Source organism: Plutella xylostella, chromosome 18 (genome assembly GCF_932276165.1).
Source record: "Plutella xylostella chromosome 18, ilPluXylo3.1, whole genome shotgun sequence".
In the NCBI taxonomy this organism is placed as follows: Eukaryota; Metazoa; Arthropoda; class Insecta; order Lepidoptera; family Plutellidae; genus Plutella; species Plutella xylostella.
The window spans coordinates 470711-487541 of NC_063998.1; the positions used below are offsets into that span (position 1 = coordinate 470711).

At 36.9% G+C, this 16831-nt stretch overlaps 1 protein-coding gene across 1 annotated transcript in view; it reads right to left on the reverse strand.

Moving 5' to 3' along the window:
• The window catches only part of LOC105383225 (connectin), a 41220-nt gene continuing 24389 nt past the window's right edge, over positions 1-16831 (reverse strand). Inside the window, exons 2-3 of the mRNA XM_038114368.2 lie at positions 2961-4027; positions 1-713 (exon numbers count right to left, since the gene is read on the reverse strand). Coding sequence (XP_037970296.2) covers positions 223-713; positions 2961-4002 — 1533 coding nt within the window. The 5' untranslated portion in view covers positions 4003-4027 and the 3' untranslated portion in view covers positions 1-222. The remainder of the gene's footprint in view (positions 714-2960; positions 4028-16831) is intronic.

Here is a 16831-nt window from a genome sequence, read left to right on the forward strand (position 1 = left end):
CCAAAGTGATTAAAGATAACATAATAGTCTTAGGTATTCACTCATTGAAAATACCTAATTCCTGTGTAAAATACCTATTTTAACTATCACAATATTCATATTTCACGTTGAGTATCAATCTTCACATTCCAACACTAACCTACAACACTGTCTTAACTATATTTACATCTACACCTATCAAAATATAATTCAATTAGAGCAAAAAATAAGCTACATCATTTGCTACACAAACCCTACAGCAACTGTGAGATACGCTAAACAAGACACGGCTAGTTTCCCACTGGAAGAGGTCTTGAAGTACTTGACTTCATCCTGCGTGGGCGGCGAATGCGACTCGGCGGAGTGAATGAGTCGGTGCGGGCAGGGCAGCTGCTCCGACGGTATTTCTAGAAGCTTCCTCCGATACTCTAGAACCTTCTCCGTCTCGGTCTCTTGGTCCTGCATAGGTTCGTCGTATGCGCGATCTTCACCGAACTCTTCATCTATGTCATCGTAGGCTTTATCCTCGTTTTTGTTTATTACTGGTTTTATTACAACTCGGTTGGTTTGTTTGAGCTTGTTTGTGGCAGGTCTGGGAAGTTCGATCATGTTGTTGGTGGGTTCGGCCATGATGCAGTTGAGTCGGTCGAGTGAGACCCGCTGTCGCTTGCTGCGAGTCTCGTTCCGTAGCTTGTAGATCCAGGACAGGCGGCAGTCACACGTCAGCTGGTTGCCTGGAGACAAATACAGTTACTTTAGTTTGAGGGGACTGGTATGATTGGTGCAATTACATTGTGTTGTACCAGGTTTGGTCTACCTAACACTTATTTCCAGTGCCAAAATCATAAATTTTAAAGTTTGATGATGGTGAAATATAAATATCAAAGAAAAAGTTTTATGTTATGTGATTTATTTAATTAAAACTCTTCTCTTCTACTCATAGGAAACTAAGAATAGTTTATTATGCTCACATTTATTCCGACCTAAATAGCCTATGTTTCCATTTTTACTCAGTGGAATTAAAAATACGATTGTATAATTTGAAGTGACTTCTATGTATAATAATATGGTGACGAAGTCGTAGATAAGTTTTGTTTAAATTAACATTTTATAATTCAAATAGGATACATAAAAATACCTCATAAAATATGGGTTTGTGTATAATTACACTGATTTTATTTAAGTAAACAAATACTATAGCAAAATAGTAATTCGAAATCATCTCTTTTCATGCTATTTCTAATATTTCTACCAAAGCAGAAAGAATTATATCTTTGCAATAATGTCGGTAAACCCTCCTACAGTAATTACTTAAACCCAATATAATAACAATAATAGCGAACATAAATCGCTCTCAACTAATAAATGTTCTCCCACAAAAATCGTTTGCAACAAGCCTATTTGGGCAGATGTTATTGATCGTAAAGCTACAACATTATTACCAAATTAATGTCCACCTACAAATGCCCCCGAATGAATCATGCGGATAATACAAACTCATACTTCTATGCTCACACCCCTAATAACTTGACACAAGCATCCCCCATCCCCTTTCCACATTATGGGCAAGAGTGGGAGAGCTAAAAGCTAATCTAGCCAGGGCTGTGCAAATCAGGCAGTCGTAAGTTGAAATACAGTTGTTTCGCGGCGTGACAGTTTAATGGGTTCTATATTTCTCGGTTCAGAGATGTTATATTTTCGCTGGAAACATGCTGTTAGTTCCAGCTTTGTTAGAATATGATTTAGCGGCGGCATCTTGTATTCCGCGGTTTTATTAAAGCGGCCGTTTCCCTCGTCGGTGCACCTCCGTGTCTCTGTATGAATACTAGCGCTCTATTTTACTTCAATGGTTGATTTTGTGGCTTTTGTTCGGATGTAAAGCTTGTTGTGGTAAACTTTATGGTAGGGATTCATTTCACAATAGTTGGACTGTAACTTCTCAATACCTCCGGTATATTCTTACCTCATTTTAAATAGGTACATCGTTCTACGGAGCCGAAATGATAGGTAATTATAATAAATCACTGCGCCTTATACCTACATACCTACCGTATTAAGTACTCGCTAATGTAATCTCATGATTAACGCGGCTTATTTGATCTAATTTCCTCGTGATTCAAGTATCAGCACACAGAGCGTACGTATACTCGTAAGTAATACTTCCTAATAGCATTTGAATCTAAAAATAAACTCATTTTGTCGTCTCGTTTCGACACTCCTTCATGTTAATAGCTATTAAGTAAGATAATTTATCATTTGGCGGTTCTATTTCTGAAAATTTGCCATTACCGAACAGACGATAACTAGTCGTGAATACGATTTTCATTTAAAATCGGTTCTAAAAATGTATGCGTATTTAAAAATGATCGCATTTATAAATCGCTAAAAATGAAAGTCTCTCCCAGACTTAGCTAATGCATTGGAATCGTCTGGCTTTTCCACATTAAAACTTTTGCTTCGAATAGAGCGTTTAAAATAACTTTTTATCTCTAATGAACATTTAATTTGAGTGCGCGAATAAATTCGCTTAAAAATTACTTATTCGCGCACGATGAGAATTTAATACACAAAGTAAGCGCTTTACTTGCGAAGTTAACAAATACGGGGAGTTCCCGTCGGGAACTTCAATAAAGTTAATGAAATATGAGACAGAGTGGTGAACTCAGTCGGGTGAGCGCCGGTTTCCCGGGTTCGAATCCGGCGCTCTTTTGGTGAAGGAAAACACCGGGGTAAAAATTTGCACATCTAGCCCTTTAATTCATAGGCCGTATTGCAAATTTACAACATGGTTAAAATTTACTTTGAAACACACGAGTTTCGACTATTTTTCAAAGAGTTGAAATTCGTATAATACAACATCAATTTAAAACCTATTGCTAAAATGCTCTGTGAATTTGGGGGTAGATGTGTACCCTAAGTGCATTGTACTCATTTAAAAAACGGCATAAATGTTTGTAAATGTATGTAAATATGCGACTCACCGTCGAGCGCGATGACGGAGTAGCTCCCCCTCATGTTGTCGAGCACATTCTGCAGCAGCTCCTGCTGCAGCGTCTCCAGGCGGTTGTTCTTCAGGTCCAAGATCACCAGCTTCGACAGCTCCTCCAGAACACCATCATCTAAGGTTGACAGCTTGTTGTCAGCCAGCGACAGCTTCCTCAGCTGCGTGAGGCCACCGAACCCACGCTCAGATATGAATTCAATCTCGTTAGCATCCAGAAACAACTCTTGCAGACTCCACAGCTCCGCAAACGCCAAGTCACCGATCATGGCGAGCTTATTGCTCCGCATGTCCAGAGATATCAGGTTCGACAGACCCTGGAAATTCTCTCTAATGACTACGGTCAGCAAGTTGTTGTCGAGGTCCAACTCGATCAGGTTGTCGAGGTGCTTGAAGCAGCCCTCGTGGATCACGCTCAAGGAGTTCTTGGATAGATGTAAGCGTTGTAAGTTCGGAAGAACGTAGAACACGTCTCGTTTCAATTCCGTAATCTGATTCTCGACTAAGCTGACGTTGGCTAGCATTATCAGGTGAGCGAACGCCATGCGCTCTAATTTCGCAATCTTATTTTTGGGCAGGATGATTTCCCGAAGCGTCGTTGAGTTTGTGAACGCGAACGAGGGGATACTGTAGATGTTGGCATACTGTATGTTGAGGTACTGCAGGCGGTCGAGTCTGACGATGACCTTGGCAGGGATGTAGGTGAGTCCGCCGTCGGCGCGCACGTTGAACGTGAGCTTCTCGATGTTGGGCTGCGAGTAGAAGTTGGACCAGAAGGGGTCGTCCTCGGCGATGCCCCCGTTGAAGACCCAGCAGTCGGCGCGCGCGGCCGACTTCAGCTTGACGCTCTCGCAGTAGCAGTGAACCCGCGACGCGCGGTCCTGGATGTCACAGATGTTCGCGTACGGAGAATACACCCCCTTGTCATTCTTCCACCGTCTTTTGTCATTCTGCCGGCTCTCCGTGACGTTAATCTCGATCGTCGCGAACGCAATCATTAAGACCAAGTACTTCAGGTCCATTGTTGCTTCACATCGCTGACGTCGCCTGCAACAAAGAATGAATTCTTTTGTTAGGGAGTTGTTATTGACGTGTAAAATATGAAGGAACAATTGTAGAGTCGAGGCGAGTTCCGTTCGGGGATTGTTACGTCTAATTTGCAGTTTAATTGAGATGGAAAAATGTAGGAATTGTGTACTACATTCTTTTCTTGAACGGTTCGCTTGAGTGACTGCGAAAAATCTACTGAGGCGCAGGATAGCTTTTCTTGGTAATTTTATACTAAATTAAATCGTAATAAAATAAAATTAACAAGGGCTATTAGCATTTATCGGTGAATAAATTAAGTTATTATTAGAGATTTCGTAATTCATCATAGGGTTAAAAAGGTCACATACATTTATTTACCTAAAATAAAGTTGGCTTGTTAGCTAGGAATGAAACACGTGTCGATCAACTATTCCTGGAGCATGCAATACTCGCTGGCGGCCTCGCGACTTCATATCACAATATCGAGATTCAGTCCATAGCTATTTGCGGAACTGAACAAATTGAATTTGTTTGCAAGGTATTTTGAATTGTAACGTGGTACACGGGAAAGTTAGAGATGAATTTTGCACTCGCATGGCGCATAGTGGGCTCATGCCTCACACGCTTTTTTGAAGCTGGAAAACGATACTAATTTTCATACCCAGTATATAAAAGGGGTATAGTGAGCCGAAATGAGTAGGGTCATTCTGAAGAAATTTGGACATAGCATTTGAATTAATAACGGTAAAAAGTTAATTCCATAAAGAATATTAAAACCTAACTGCCAGTTTCTATATCTCTATCTATCTATAACTGCTGGTAGTTACTTTCATACGATTTTGACAGATTGTTACTTTTGATTATGTCAAAATCGTATGAAAGTAACTACCAGTTATGGATAGATAGAGATATAGAAACTGGCAGTAAGACGTCAGCGTTTATTAATAATTTTATTATAGTAATTAAAGCTAATAATGATTATTAGGTACCTAATTTATAAGTAACGAAAATCTCTTTGCTTTAGTAATAATTCTTAGTTTTTGAGTTGAATGTGCTGAGCCTAGTAAGTTGTCCGTTGTTTTGGGGACTAGAATTATATCTTATGATTCTATTCTATACCTGCACCTGGCTCTCTCGAGTGGAACCTTTGTGCATGTCCCCAAGGTCTAAACTGCCTTCCTAAGCTTGGACCAGTTCCCACCACGCCATATTCCATGATAAAATACATAATTACCTACAAAGGCACCAAACCATCAAGCGTAAAAATTTTAAACATACTGTACAAATCAGAAGACAATTAACAATTTTAATTTGTGTTAATTTTGCTGATAGTTTAAGTCATCCGTCATCTATGTCCAACTAATTAACAGATCGGCAAATGCGGCGTCGTGTAGCGGTGTATGATTATGTGTCATCACGCGGACAAACACAGCGGGCTAAATGCCTCAACGTTTGATTAACAAATCAGAATCATCATTAATTATTCGCCTATTTCATTACACTCGCTAAATTGGATGATACTCTTGTAGTAATTTTAGAACGTCCAAAATGTTAATTATTCAAAAATACTAGATAAATATTTGGTAAGCTTATGTCGTTTGTCTTTTTAACGGATTAACTTATAAAATCATTCTCCTTTGTAAAGGGGAAGAACCTCCTCCTTTTTTCGAAGTCTGTTAAAAATACGATATAGGTAGGTACCTAAAATACCTATTAATTATAAAATCTTAGAAATAGTGTACCCGTGAGATTTTATTCCTGTAAACAGATTTGTCATGAAGACGGCTCTGTGATAGGTAGGTACATACTTAACGACTTTGTCAATGTCAATTACAAACGCATGCAACGAACGCAAAAGTTTAAAAAATATATATATCGCGACCGCAACACATTTTATACATGATGTGTAAAGATTTTACGTTAACAGCTACTAACAACTATATAAAATCTGTCCATACTGCCCCCACCTACCGTCTCAGTTCACTGGACAGCTGCACGCTGCACAGTGGTAATTAGACAACACATCCGGGACGCGGCTCTCGATTAATGACCGCGACATTAGTGACACGACACAATGTTGTATGTCCACAGCGCGGCGGCTGTAGACCCACTGTGTAGTCATGTGTGTGGATTTGTGGGTAATGACACTATATTTTTATTAGTATGGATCATAGAACAACGCAGACTCGGGTGTACCTACTCAATGCTATGGATAATGAAGTAAGGTAATTAAATATGATGTCTTAATTTGAAAAGCATTAAGTAATAAATGAGGTAAATAATAAATTCTATTCAGCTGTACATTATGATGTGACGTTCTTATTAGATAGTTGAAAAGTCTTAATTATTTAACATGAACTTACATAGAAGCACATTATGACACTGTATAGTTTACGCAATAAATTATTGTTTTAGCCGTCTAGGTATTACAAGTTAGGCGCTAACTTTCTAAACTTTGTGCTCGAGCCAGTAGGCAAGTACTTACGGAGAATTCGGCAATACTTCATTATGTTAAGGCCCTTCTTTCGGTATCGTTTGCTACGGACGCATCGCATTCAGTATTCTTTGTATAGAAATTCACACAAGTGCGTCGACTTCATCGGCATTGCCGACGCCGTTTCTCCTAAATTATGTCTAAGACTATGTTAACGAATTTTAAAAAACGCAACCATAAAATATGCTAAACATAATATGTATAATAGACCTGGTTTCTGGCGTGAGCTTGGGTGGCTTAATAGCTAGTCACCCCATAGGTATTTCACGCATAATGACCCGCCTTGGAGGCTAAATGCGGAAAATCAGCTCGCCATGATAGATAGATAGATATAGCCTATTCTGCTTGTAGACAGCTACAACGCAATGTGAGTTTAAAAGTGTGTGAGTGAAAATAATATTTGGCTCAAACGTATTATTTATAACAACAGTCCCATAGCTGGAGTCAACTTTATGCTCTTTGTGTACAACAAAATATAGAAAACATTTTATGGTGGTTCATTTTTTACTTTTATCAGTTTTTATGAAGCCTCAAAATATATACTGCACAGTGGAACATTGAGATTTTTTAGCATTTAAAATGTGGATTTGCAACAGTATTTTTAGTTTAAATATATGTATACATAAAAGCCTCCAAATATATTAATTCGGAATATTATGGAACAATTTCAGAGTGTATAATTATGTAACTCTTAGGCCTAGTTTCACTATAGTCTGTTAGATCAATAACACCCTGTTACACTGTAAGAGCCATCTAAAATAAAATTAAAATATTGAATTCTTGACAGATGTGTCAAAAGTAAACAACTAATCCCTTTGTTATAATGTAACAGGGGTGTTAATGATCTAACACGATTGTATCTAGTGTCAAGACAAACCCTTTAGGTTTAATGGCATGTTAATTTAAAAACCTAACTATGTTACACAATGTTTTGTATAAAAAAAAAAAAAAAAAAAACAGAGTATGGTAAAACTTTAAGGCCTTAATCTTTGGCTTGCGAGTTCCATGTCGTCTAAAAAGGGTATTCCCGTAGGATTCACGGAATTGAAAGAATCTCGCGGTCTCTTTTGGCCCAATATATTTTTTGCCAAAATCCGACCTATTGATCCTCTAGTTAGGCTAGACCACGTGATAGGCAGATCGATTTAAAGTTACTTTCACGTATTTTCAATATTAAAATAAATAATAGTATTAATTAAATATCTAAATGTGTTAAACAACAAAAAGTTTAATGTAGAATGTCGCTTAGAAATTTATTTGCAGCATTCTTTCCATTATAACGTTTTTTTTAATTACCTGTATATTCAGAAGAAGGTAGGTATTTAAAAAATCATTACTAATAAATTAATGATTAACCGATTCTGACTGCGGCATTTACCAAATGAAAGAAAAAAAGTCCTTCATTTAATCCTTCGTCTACGCCAGCATACAATAAGTTACTTCATTTGATTAACTTAAATTTACCACGTAGCACTGCAGGTGTACTCTACTGCACTCATTATAAGAGCGGTTATGGCTTGCCTCTGCCCAGTCCCCTATGCACTAAAAAGTAAAAAAGCTTTTATAAGGATGTCGTATGGCAATCAAAAATAATTGTCTCTCTCAATTACTATTATTGTTATGTCACAATTAGAGATGTGGCTTTATAATATCTCGTAATAAAAAGAGGACTTTTGGTCCAAATCTTTAAATATGTTTAACCTTCGACGAAAAAGTGGTGTTATAAGTTTAACGTGATTGTGCGTATATGTCTCTGTATATGTGAGTATATGTATAAAGAATATTCTATCTATCTATCTATATGTCTGTGGTAGCATAGGTCTCAAATGGCAGAACCAAGGTAGTGTTACCCCAAAGGTTTTGTTAGCTTTACAAAAAAATGTCTTAGCCGTTCAAAAGCTATGCGACTGTTAGTGTAGAATATCAGGGTTTTAACATTGATTAGGATATAAACTTAAAACGACTAGTTTTAAATAAGTACATTCGCTATGAAAGCAACACTTGAATACAATTTAAACCATAACCGGAAGAAGTAAAGTTCATAACTCAGAGTAAAAGAACTCGAATGGCCAGTAGTTTATTTTATTTTATTTTATTTATTGGATAAACGACAGTAATAGACACCATGAAACTTAACAGCTAAACATAATCTTATAACTAGTCTATTACCTTATATGTTTACCACTAAGAACATAATATTTTTGTAAATAGACTAACGATACTCGATCAAAGATAAGGATTTACACACTCATAGTAAATAGTTTTCGAAGCGCAATGCCCCATCGATCGTCCAGATATTTGATTTATTTACCAGCACCAGTTCAGAAGTTCTTCAGTCAATAGTTAGACATTGATATCGATTCTGAAGGCGGAAATTCTAATTTTAATGCTGTCAAAACCTTAAATTCTTTGTTTAAAATTCGACTTTGTGACTGTTCCCTGAAATCTCATTTTATACTAGCAATTTTTTTTGTTTGACAGCGTTAAAATTAGAATTTCTGCCTTCAGAATCGACATCATTGGCATATCATTTACACTCTATAAAATTCTGACCTTATTTAGGTATATAGTATTTTACTATAATTGGCACTTATATAGTAAGTGCCAATTTCCCCATTCTCGGTTAGAGCATAACCAGGGAGTAGTGGTTAACTTTTGACACATCTTTCATGAATTTTATATGGAGATGAATTTATAAATCAATTCCTGTCGGTTAGATAACCGACAATGGAAAAATTAGCACTAAGCTTTTCAAATTAAAAGGTTGATTAAGTTATTATATTTTAAAAATCATTTTATATTTTATTATTATCATCCATTATTTATAATGAAGAACGCAAACGCTCGCGACCGTAACTTACCATATTAAAAACGCTCTTTTGATTAACCACCCATAGGCTACCGCTTAACTTTTAAAAACCACTCTATAACTGAGGGGTTAAAGCGGATTATCCAATGTGATTCACTGAATTGTTAATTTTGTATTGGGATACTGAGTGGAAAATTTTGTGACCGCTAGTCCGTGATAAAGCTATACAGGTGTCTCAAAAAATGTTTATAAATAATAATAAATATGTAAAACGTTATGAAGAGCACTGGCTAAATACTCTTATTAGTTAATGACCTTCCGGTGCATCGTGAACATAGTATTTTTTCAGATAAGTAAACTATTCCCGGACAAGACTGCAAATATCTGTCTGATATCATAGAATAACGAGTAAAGTTATTCTATGCTGATATAGTTTAAACCTATATTTTAGACTGCGAAGCTGAAGTGGGCCTGGGCAGGCCACGTCTGCCGCATGAACCCGGACCGGTGGGCCAGAATTGTCACCGAGTGGACGTCGGCGTCGCGGAAGACCCAGACGGAGATGGCGGGACGACCTCGACAGGTTTTTACCTCAATGGCCGAAGGAGGCACAGGATCGGGACCGGTGTTCAATTTATAAGGAGGCCTTTGCCCAGCAGTGGGACACTAACCGGGCTATATAAAAAAAATAGTTTAAACCGGTCGTGTTTATTAGTACTTATCATAGAATAACAAGTCTAGTACTCGTTATTCTATGTTAGTATTAAAGTAAGCGTCAACCATTCGGCCTCGTACGCAACAGACCGATAGCATTCAGTATTCTTTGTTAATGCTCCCGATATAAATAAAATAAATGTAGTTAAATACTGTATTTTCATGTTTTTTTCTGTAATTTGAGCGCAACAAAAGAAAAAATACGAAACAGTGGAAACCGTCACTTCTTTATTCAAATAACCTGTATTTATTATAATTTCCACCAATTGTAGGAACTGTTCCAATATGTTTTTACGAAGAGTGTTATTGATTTTTTTATGACAAATACCACGTTATTCATGAACTTTTATGAAACCCGAGTTCCGGTGTTGTATAAAATAAAAAAAAAAAAAATAAATAAAAAAATTAATTCAGATAATAAAATCCATAGAGTGACATTGAAATTAAAATTAAAAATATAGTATAGCGGATGGAATACATTTTAGGAAATAACATAAGTACCATTAAGAGTCCTGGTAGCGTAACGGATAACGTCTCGACTCTCAATGGACAGGCCATGGGTTCAAATCCCAGCATGTACTACGAATTGTATAGAAAAAAGGTATTTAATTATATCAAATACTCTTACGGTTGAGGAATACATCAGAGAATAATCAAACCGCTGTCATTATCCTAACTAATATTATAAATGCGAAAGTAATTGTGTCTTTCTGTCTGTTGAAATTTGATATAAACATGGTCTAGACCCTGAGAAAGAACGTAGGCTACTTTTTGTCCCGGAATTCCCACGGGAAAACTTTTTAAGGCGAAGTGAAGCTCGCGGGAACAGCTAGTAATTAATATATTCATATTAAAAAGAGTATGTAATTAATAATGACTGAAGTTTGGGGGTAGGTCGTGAGTAGGTTAAACTTTTAAGTTGATTAAATCGCGCGGATCTCATGAACTGCGCTCTACATTTTAATTAACAAATGAAGTGTAAACCAGTTTAAACTTCGATGCATTTATTAAAGACTGCCAATTTTATTTACAGTATCTGATAGGAGTAGTCTACATGCCCCTTTTTTGGTACAACATTTATGTTAGATTACTGGCCACTTGACTATACCAATCAGTTGGTTGATGTCGCTTCGGTGCCTACTCTTACGGGGAAGTAAACATACATAATCGTTATTTTTGTTCTTTGAAACTATATTTGGTCGGTACGTCTAGTATAGGTTGTTGATAGTTGACACAACGTTTATAGTTTCAGTTTTCTTCCATACATTTACAAGCAGCGCCTCTAGCGGAAACTATCATAAACTAAAATTGGTAGTATGAGTTATTTCAAATCGTAGTTTTAAAAAACGAAATAAGTTTACGTGTAAATTATAGCTTTTTGGTAGTACGAGTTACATGTTTGACAGATCTTAGGTAGTCAGCTTCAACGAATTCGAAAACTTTCATAGTTGTTGCTCTCACTGAAAATTTGTAGGTGAGAAGCGTTTTTGTTGTTGGTTAGGATCTAGTTAGAATTTAATTTGTGACTATCAGCGATTATATTTTGCGTGGCGAATGGCTGCAGAGGCAGAGGAAACCCTATTAACCACTAGGAACTAACACAAACTTAAGAATGCGGAGTAATGATGGCAGGAATAGTGCTTGTTATTAGAGATAGTTTATATTGGTTCAGTGACTGGACCCAGTAGAGTACTATGTTGGTACTGATCCCGCTTGGACGCTATTTTCAACCAAGTCCAATGCGACTGTGTCGTGAAATCTGCCTTCATCTGTATATCACCATCAGGGTGCTTACATAGAGATACTGGTTACCTGTATCTACCCTTACCGGTAACCTGCTGTTTATCTTTCAGCGAGTGCGCTAGAGCATTTCACGGTTTTAAATTTCTCAGTGAGCGATACCTAATCAAGTTACCGGTACGGGTAGATACAGGGAACCCGATTCTTTACGTAAGCACCCTTAGAAATGAAAAATAAATGTTTAAAAATAATCATTTATTACTTATATAGTTATCCATTACATAAATGGCCTAAATCCCCACGAGAGGACGATAGCGTCGCGGCGTTGACTGCCTCGGACGAATCACGCGTCGACGGGTTGTCCTAGGACTCTGCCTTGGTCTCAGTGGGGCAACAAGTATTGGGCTTCTTCCGACGACAGGGCATCTTGGGCTTCGTCCAACGACAGAGCGTCTTGGGCTCCCCACATGTGCAGAATAGGTCGTAGAGATTCTACACCATGTACGGACATTTATTTATGGCAGTTAACCTGCCGTGGGGTCCATCGGCAGGCTTGTTTAGGTCCCCATTCCTGTAAATAGTACGAATAGATTAGGTCTAGTAAAATATTATTTATTCCTACAATTTTACCTTAAGTTATCGTAAACATAATAAGTATATAGGTAGGTAGGTACTTACCTTTCCATAAAATCTACAATTAGGTACTTCGAATTGCGATGCACTTGTGAGGATCATTCTTAATTTTATAATTTTTATAAATAAAAGCTTGTAAACCAAATTTCAGTTTGTTTTTGTTAGAGTCATTGACATTGATTGACATATATATTTTGGTTAGAGTCATTGACATATAATATACGAAAATCAAGACGCCAAAATGACATGTGTGTTTGCCCTTTCTTTTTACAAGCGCTAGAAAGAGGTAAAGTATCTAGAGTGAAGTTCGCACAATCGAGTTGTAGCATAAACGATATCGCATGAACTATAATAAAAAAATGTAACTCATACTACCAATTAACTTGGAAACTAATAGTTTGGCGTGCTTACGATTTCTATCAACGTTGACATATATTGCAAGCCCGTACTAGACGCTCGGGTGTGGCTTCTGACACTTTCTATAGCTTTGACTAATTACAGCAGTATTCATGACATGAAAATACACTATTTTCATTACTATTATCACGTAATAAGGAAGTCCCCGACGACCCACGCCTCGTTCGGCCAACACGGACAATGACCGACACCTGTGTACAGGGTGCCCGGCACATGGACTTACCTACTTTTTTGGGTGATAGAGAAGGTCACGCTACGACACATTTATATGTAAAATTCTCATTTTCTGTCAAAAAAAAAAGAGTTCATTATACAGAATGTTGCAAAAAAGGTACAGTAAGCCAAAAGGAAGTATTTTTTTATGGAGAAGTTTTATTTCAGAGACGTAAGAATCCAAGTTCGTTTTTAACACCCTGTATCACGTAGGGGTAGATACCCAATACTTCGTGTTTTTACGCAAGTTTTATATTTCACTTGTAACGGGTGACATATTTTAGGAAAATTAACATAATGTATGCATAATTAAGCACCGAATATGTTTCACCACGTAGCTTCCTAGGTACTTATTTACTGCGTACTACATTATATTTATATTATGTATAAAATATACCTATTATGATTAACCTGCGTAAAGTTAGCAGCCTAAAGTTAGCAGCCTTTGAATAGCCGACCAAATTAAGATGTTCACTTCAGTCATTGCATACTTTATAAATTAAAACACGTAAAAAGCCCCAAAAACATTGGAATAACAATGCTAGGTATTCATATAAACACTATAATATGTCCTAAAATAAATAAATACAAAAAAATACGACGTTTACTTACTGATGCCCTTGTTGGTTAATGAATATTTTGTATGGGGGCACCAAGATGCCATAGACCTGCCAGCATCTTACCTGGTTTATTATGTGTGTTGACTCATTATAAAACACTGACAGAAGTTTCATCAACATTGAAACGGTATAGCAGGTGTCCAGGAGCGAGTTTCTGACAGATTTTGGGTAAAAATTCACAATATTTCACGAATAATCAAGTTTGCAGGTGGAACCTGAAGAAAATCAGCTGCAAATGATAGTTCATATGAAAGGTATTATTAATACCTAGAAACGGTTTTCAGCAATTTCAGATTAAATGACTTTTGGTGAATATTCAAGGGGAAGATCAGGAAATAAAAGTTAGCAGCCCAAGATTACCATTTTGTATGGGGGCACCAAGATGCCATAGACCTGCCAGCATCTCACCTGGTTTATTATGTGTGTTGACTCATTATAAAAACACTGACAGAAGTTTCATCAACATTGAAACGGTATAGCAGGTGTCCAGGAGCCACTTTCTGACAGATTTTGGGTAAAAAATCACAATATTTCACGGATAATCAAGTTTGCAGGTGAAACCTGAATAAAATCAGCTGCAAATGATAATTCATATGAAAGGTATTATTAATACCTAGAAACGGTTTTCAGCAATTTCAGATAAAATGACTATTGGTGAATATTCAAGGGGAAGATCAGAAAATAAAAGTTAGCAGCCCAAGATTACCATTTTGTATGGGGGCACCAAGATGCCATAGACCTGCCAGAATCACACCTAGTTTTTTATGTGTGTTGACTTATTATAAAATACTGACAGAAGTTTCATCAACATTGAAACGGTATAGCAGGTGTCCAGGAGCCACTTTCTGACAGATTTTGGGTGAAAAATTGACAATATTTCACGAATATTCAAGTTTGCAGGTGGAACCTGAAGGAATTCAGCTGCAAATGATAGTTCATATGAAAGGTATTATTAATACCTAGAAACGGTTTTCAGCAATTTCAGATTAAATGACTTTTGGTTAATATTCAAGAGGAAGATCAGAAAATAAAAGTTAGCAGCCCAAGATTACCATTTTGTATGGGGGCACCAAGATGCCATAGACCTGCCAGCATCTCACCTGGTTTATTATGTGTGTTGACTCATTATAAAACACTGACAGAAGTTTCATCAACATTGAAACGGTATAGCAGGTGTCCAGGAGCGAGTTTCTGACAGATTTTGAGTAAAAATTCACAATATTTCACGAATAATCAAGTTTGCAGGTGGAACCTGAAGAAAATCAGCTGCAAATGATAGTTCATATGAAAGGTATTATTAAAACCTAGAAACAGTTTTCAGCAATTTCAGATTAAATGACTTTTGGTGAATATTCAAGGGGAAGATCAGAAAATAAAAGTTAGCAGCCCAAGATTACCATTTTGTATGGGGGCACCAAGATGCCATAGACCTGCCAGCATCTCTTCTGGTTTATTATGTGTGTTGACTCATTATAAAACACTGACAGAAGTTTCATCAACATTGAAACGGTATAGCAGGTGTCCAGGAGCGAGTTTCTGACAGATTTTGGGTAAAAAATCACTATATTTCACGAATAAACAAGTTTGCAGGTGGAACCTGAAGGAATTCAGGAACAAATGATAGTTCATATGAAAGGTATTATTAAAACCTAGAAACGGTTTTCAGCAATTTCAGATTAAATGACTTTTGGTGAATATTCAAGAGGAAGATCAAAAAATAAAAGTTAGCAGCCCAAGATTACCATTTTATATGGGGGCACCAAGATGCCATAGACCTGCCAGGATCTCACCTGGTTTTTTATGTGTGTTGACTGATTATAAAACACTGACAGAAGTTTCATCAACATTGAAACGGTATAGCAGGTGTCCAGGAGCGAGTTTCTGACAGATTTTGGGTAAAAATTCACAATATTTCACGAATAATCAAGTTTGCAGGTGGAACCTGAAGAAAATCAGCTGCAAATGATAGTTCATATGAAAGGTATTATTAATACCTAGAAACGGTTTTCAGCAATTTCAGATTAAATGACTTTTGGTGAATATTCAAGGGGAAGATCAGAAAATAAAAGTTAGCAGCCCAAGATTACCATTTTGTATGGGGGCACCAAGATGCCATAGACCTGCCAGAATCACACCTAGTTTTTTATGTGTGTTGACTTATTATAAAATACTGACAGAAGTTTCATCAACATTGAAACGGTATAGCAGGTGTCCAGGAGCCACTTTCTGACAGATTTTTGGTGAAAAATTGACAATATTTCACGAATATTCAAGTTTGCAGGTAGAACCTGAAGGAATTCAGCTGCAAATGATAGTTCATATGAAAGGTATTATTAATACCTAGAAACAGTTTTCAGCAATTTTAGATTAAATGACTTTTGGTGAATATTCAAGAGGAAGATCAGAAAATAAAAGTTAGCAGCCCAAGATTACCATTTTGTATGGGGGCACCAAGATGCCATAGACCTGCCAGAATCCCACCTGGTTTATTATGTGTGTTGACTTATTATAAAATACTGACAGAAGTTTCATCAACATTGAAACGGTATAGCAGGTGTCCAGGAGCCACTTTCTGACAGATTTTGGGTGAAAAATTGACAATATTTCACGAATATTCAAGTTTGCAGGTAGAACCTGAAGGAATTCAGCTGCAAATGATAGTTCATATGAAAGGTATTATTAATACCTAGAAACGGTTTTCAGCAATTTCAGATTAAATGACGAATAAATCTTTAGGTTCGCAACAGGTAATAAGTTAAGACATTCTATTGTTGTGGTGTGATGAACTCTTTGTTTTAGGCAGGTAGGTAAATGGGTTCCCAACTATAAAATAACACTAGTCGGCATGCCATCAAAGGCTCACACCTGCGTCATGCGTCATGCGTATTGTATGGCGGAAAGAGTAAGGCTGAAAAGATGACCTTTTGTGATACTGATAAGAGTATTGTCCTTTTCTATAAGAACAGTTTTTTTGTCGTAAGTACAAAAAAACAGATGATAACTAATGTCAGAAAGTTGCTCCTGGACACCTGCTATACCGTTTCAATGTTGATGAAACTTCTGTCAGTGTTTTATAATTAGTCAACACACATAATAAACCAGGTGAGATTCTGGCAGGTCTATGGCATCTTGGTGCCCCCATACAAAATGGTAATCTTGGGCTGCTAACTTTTATTTTCTGA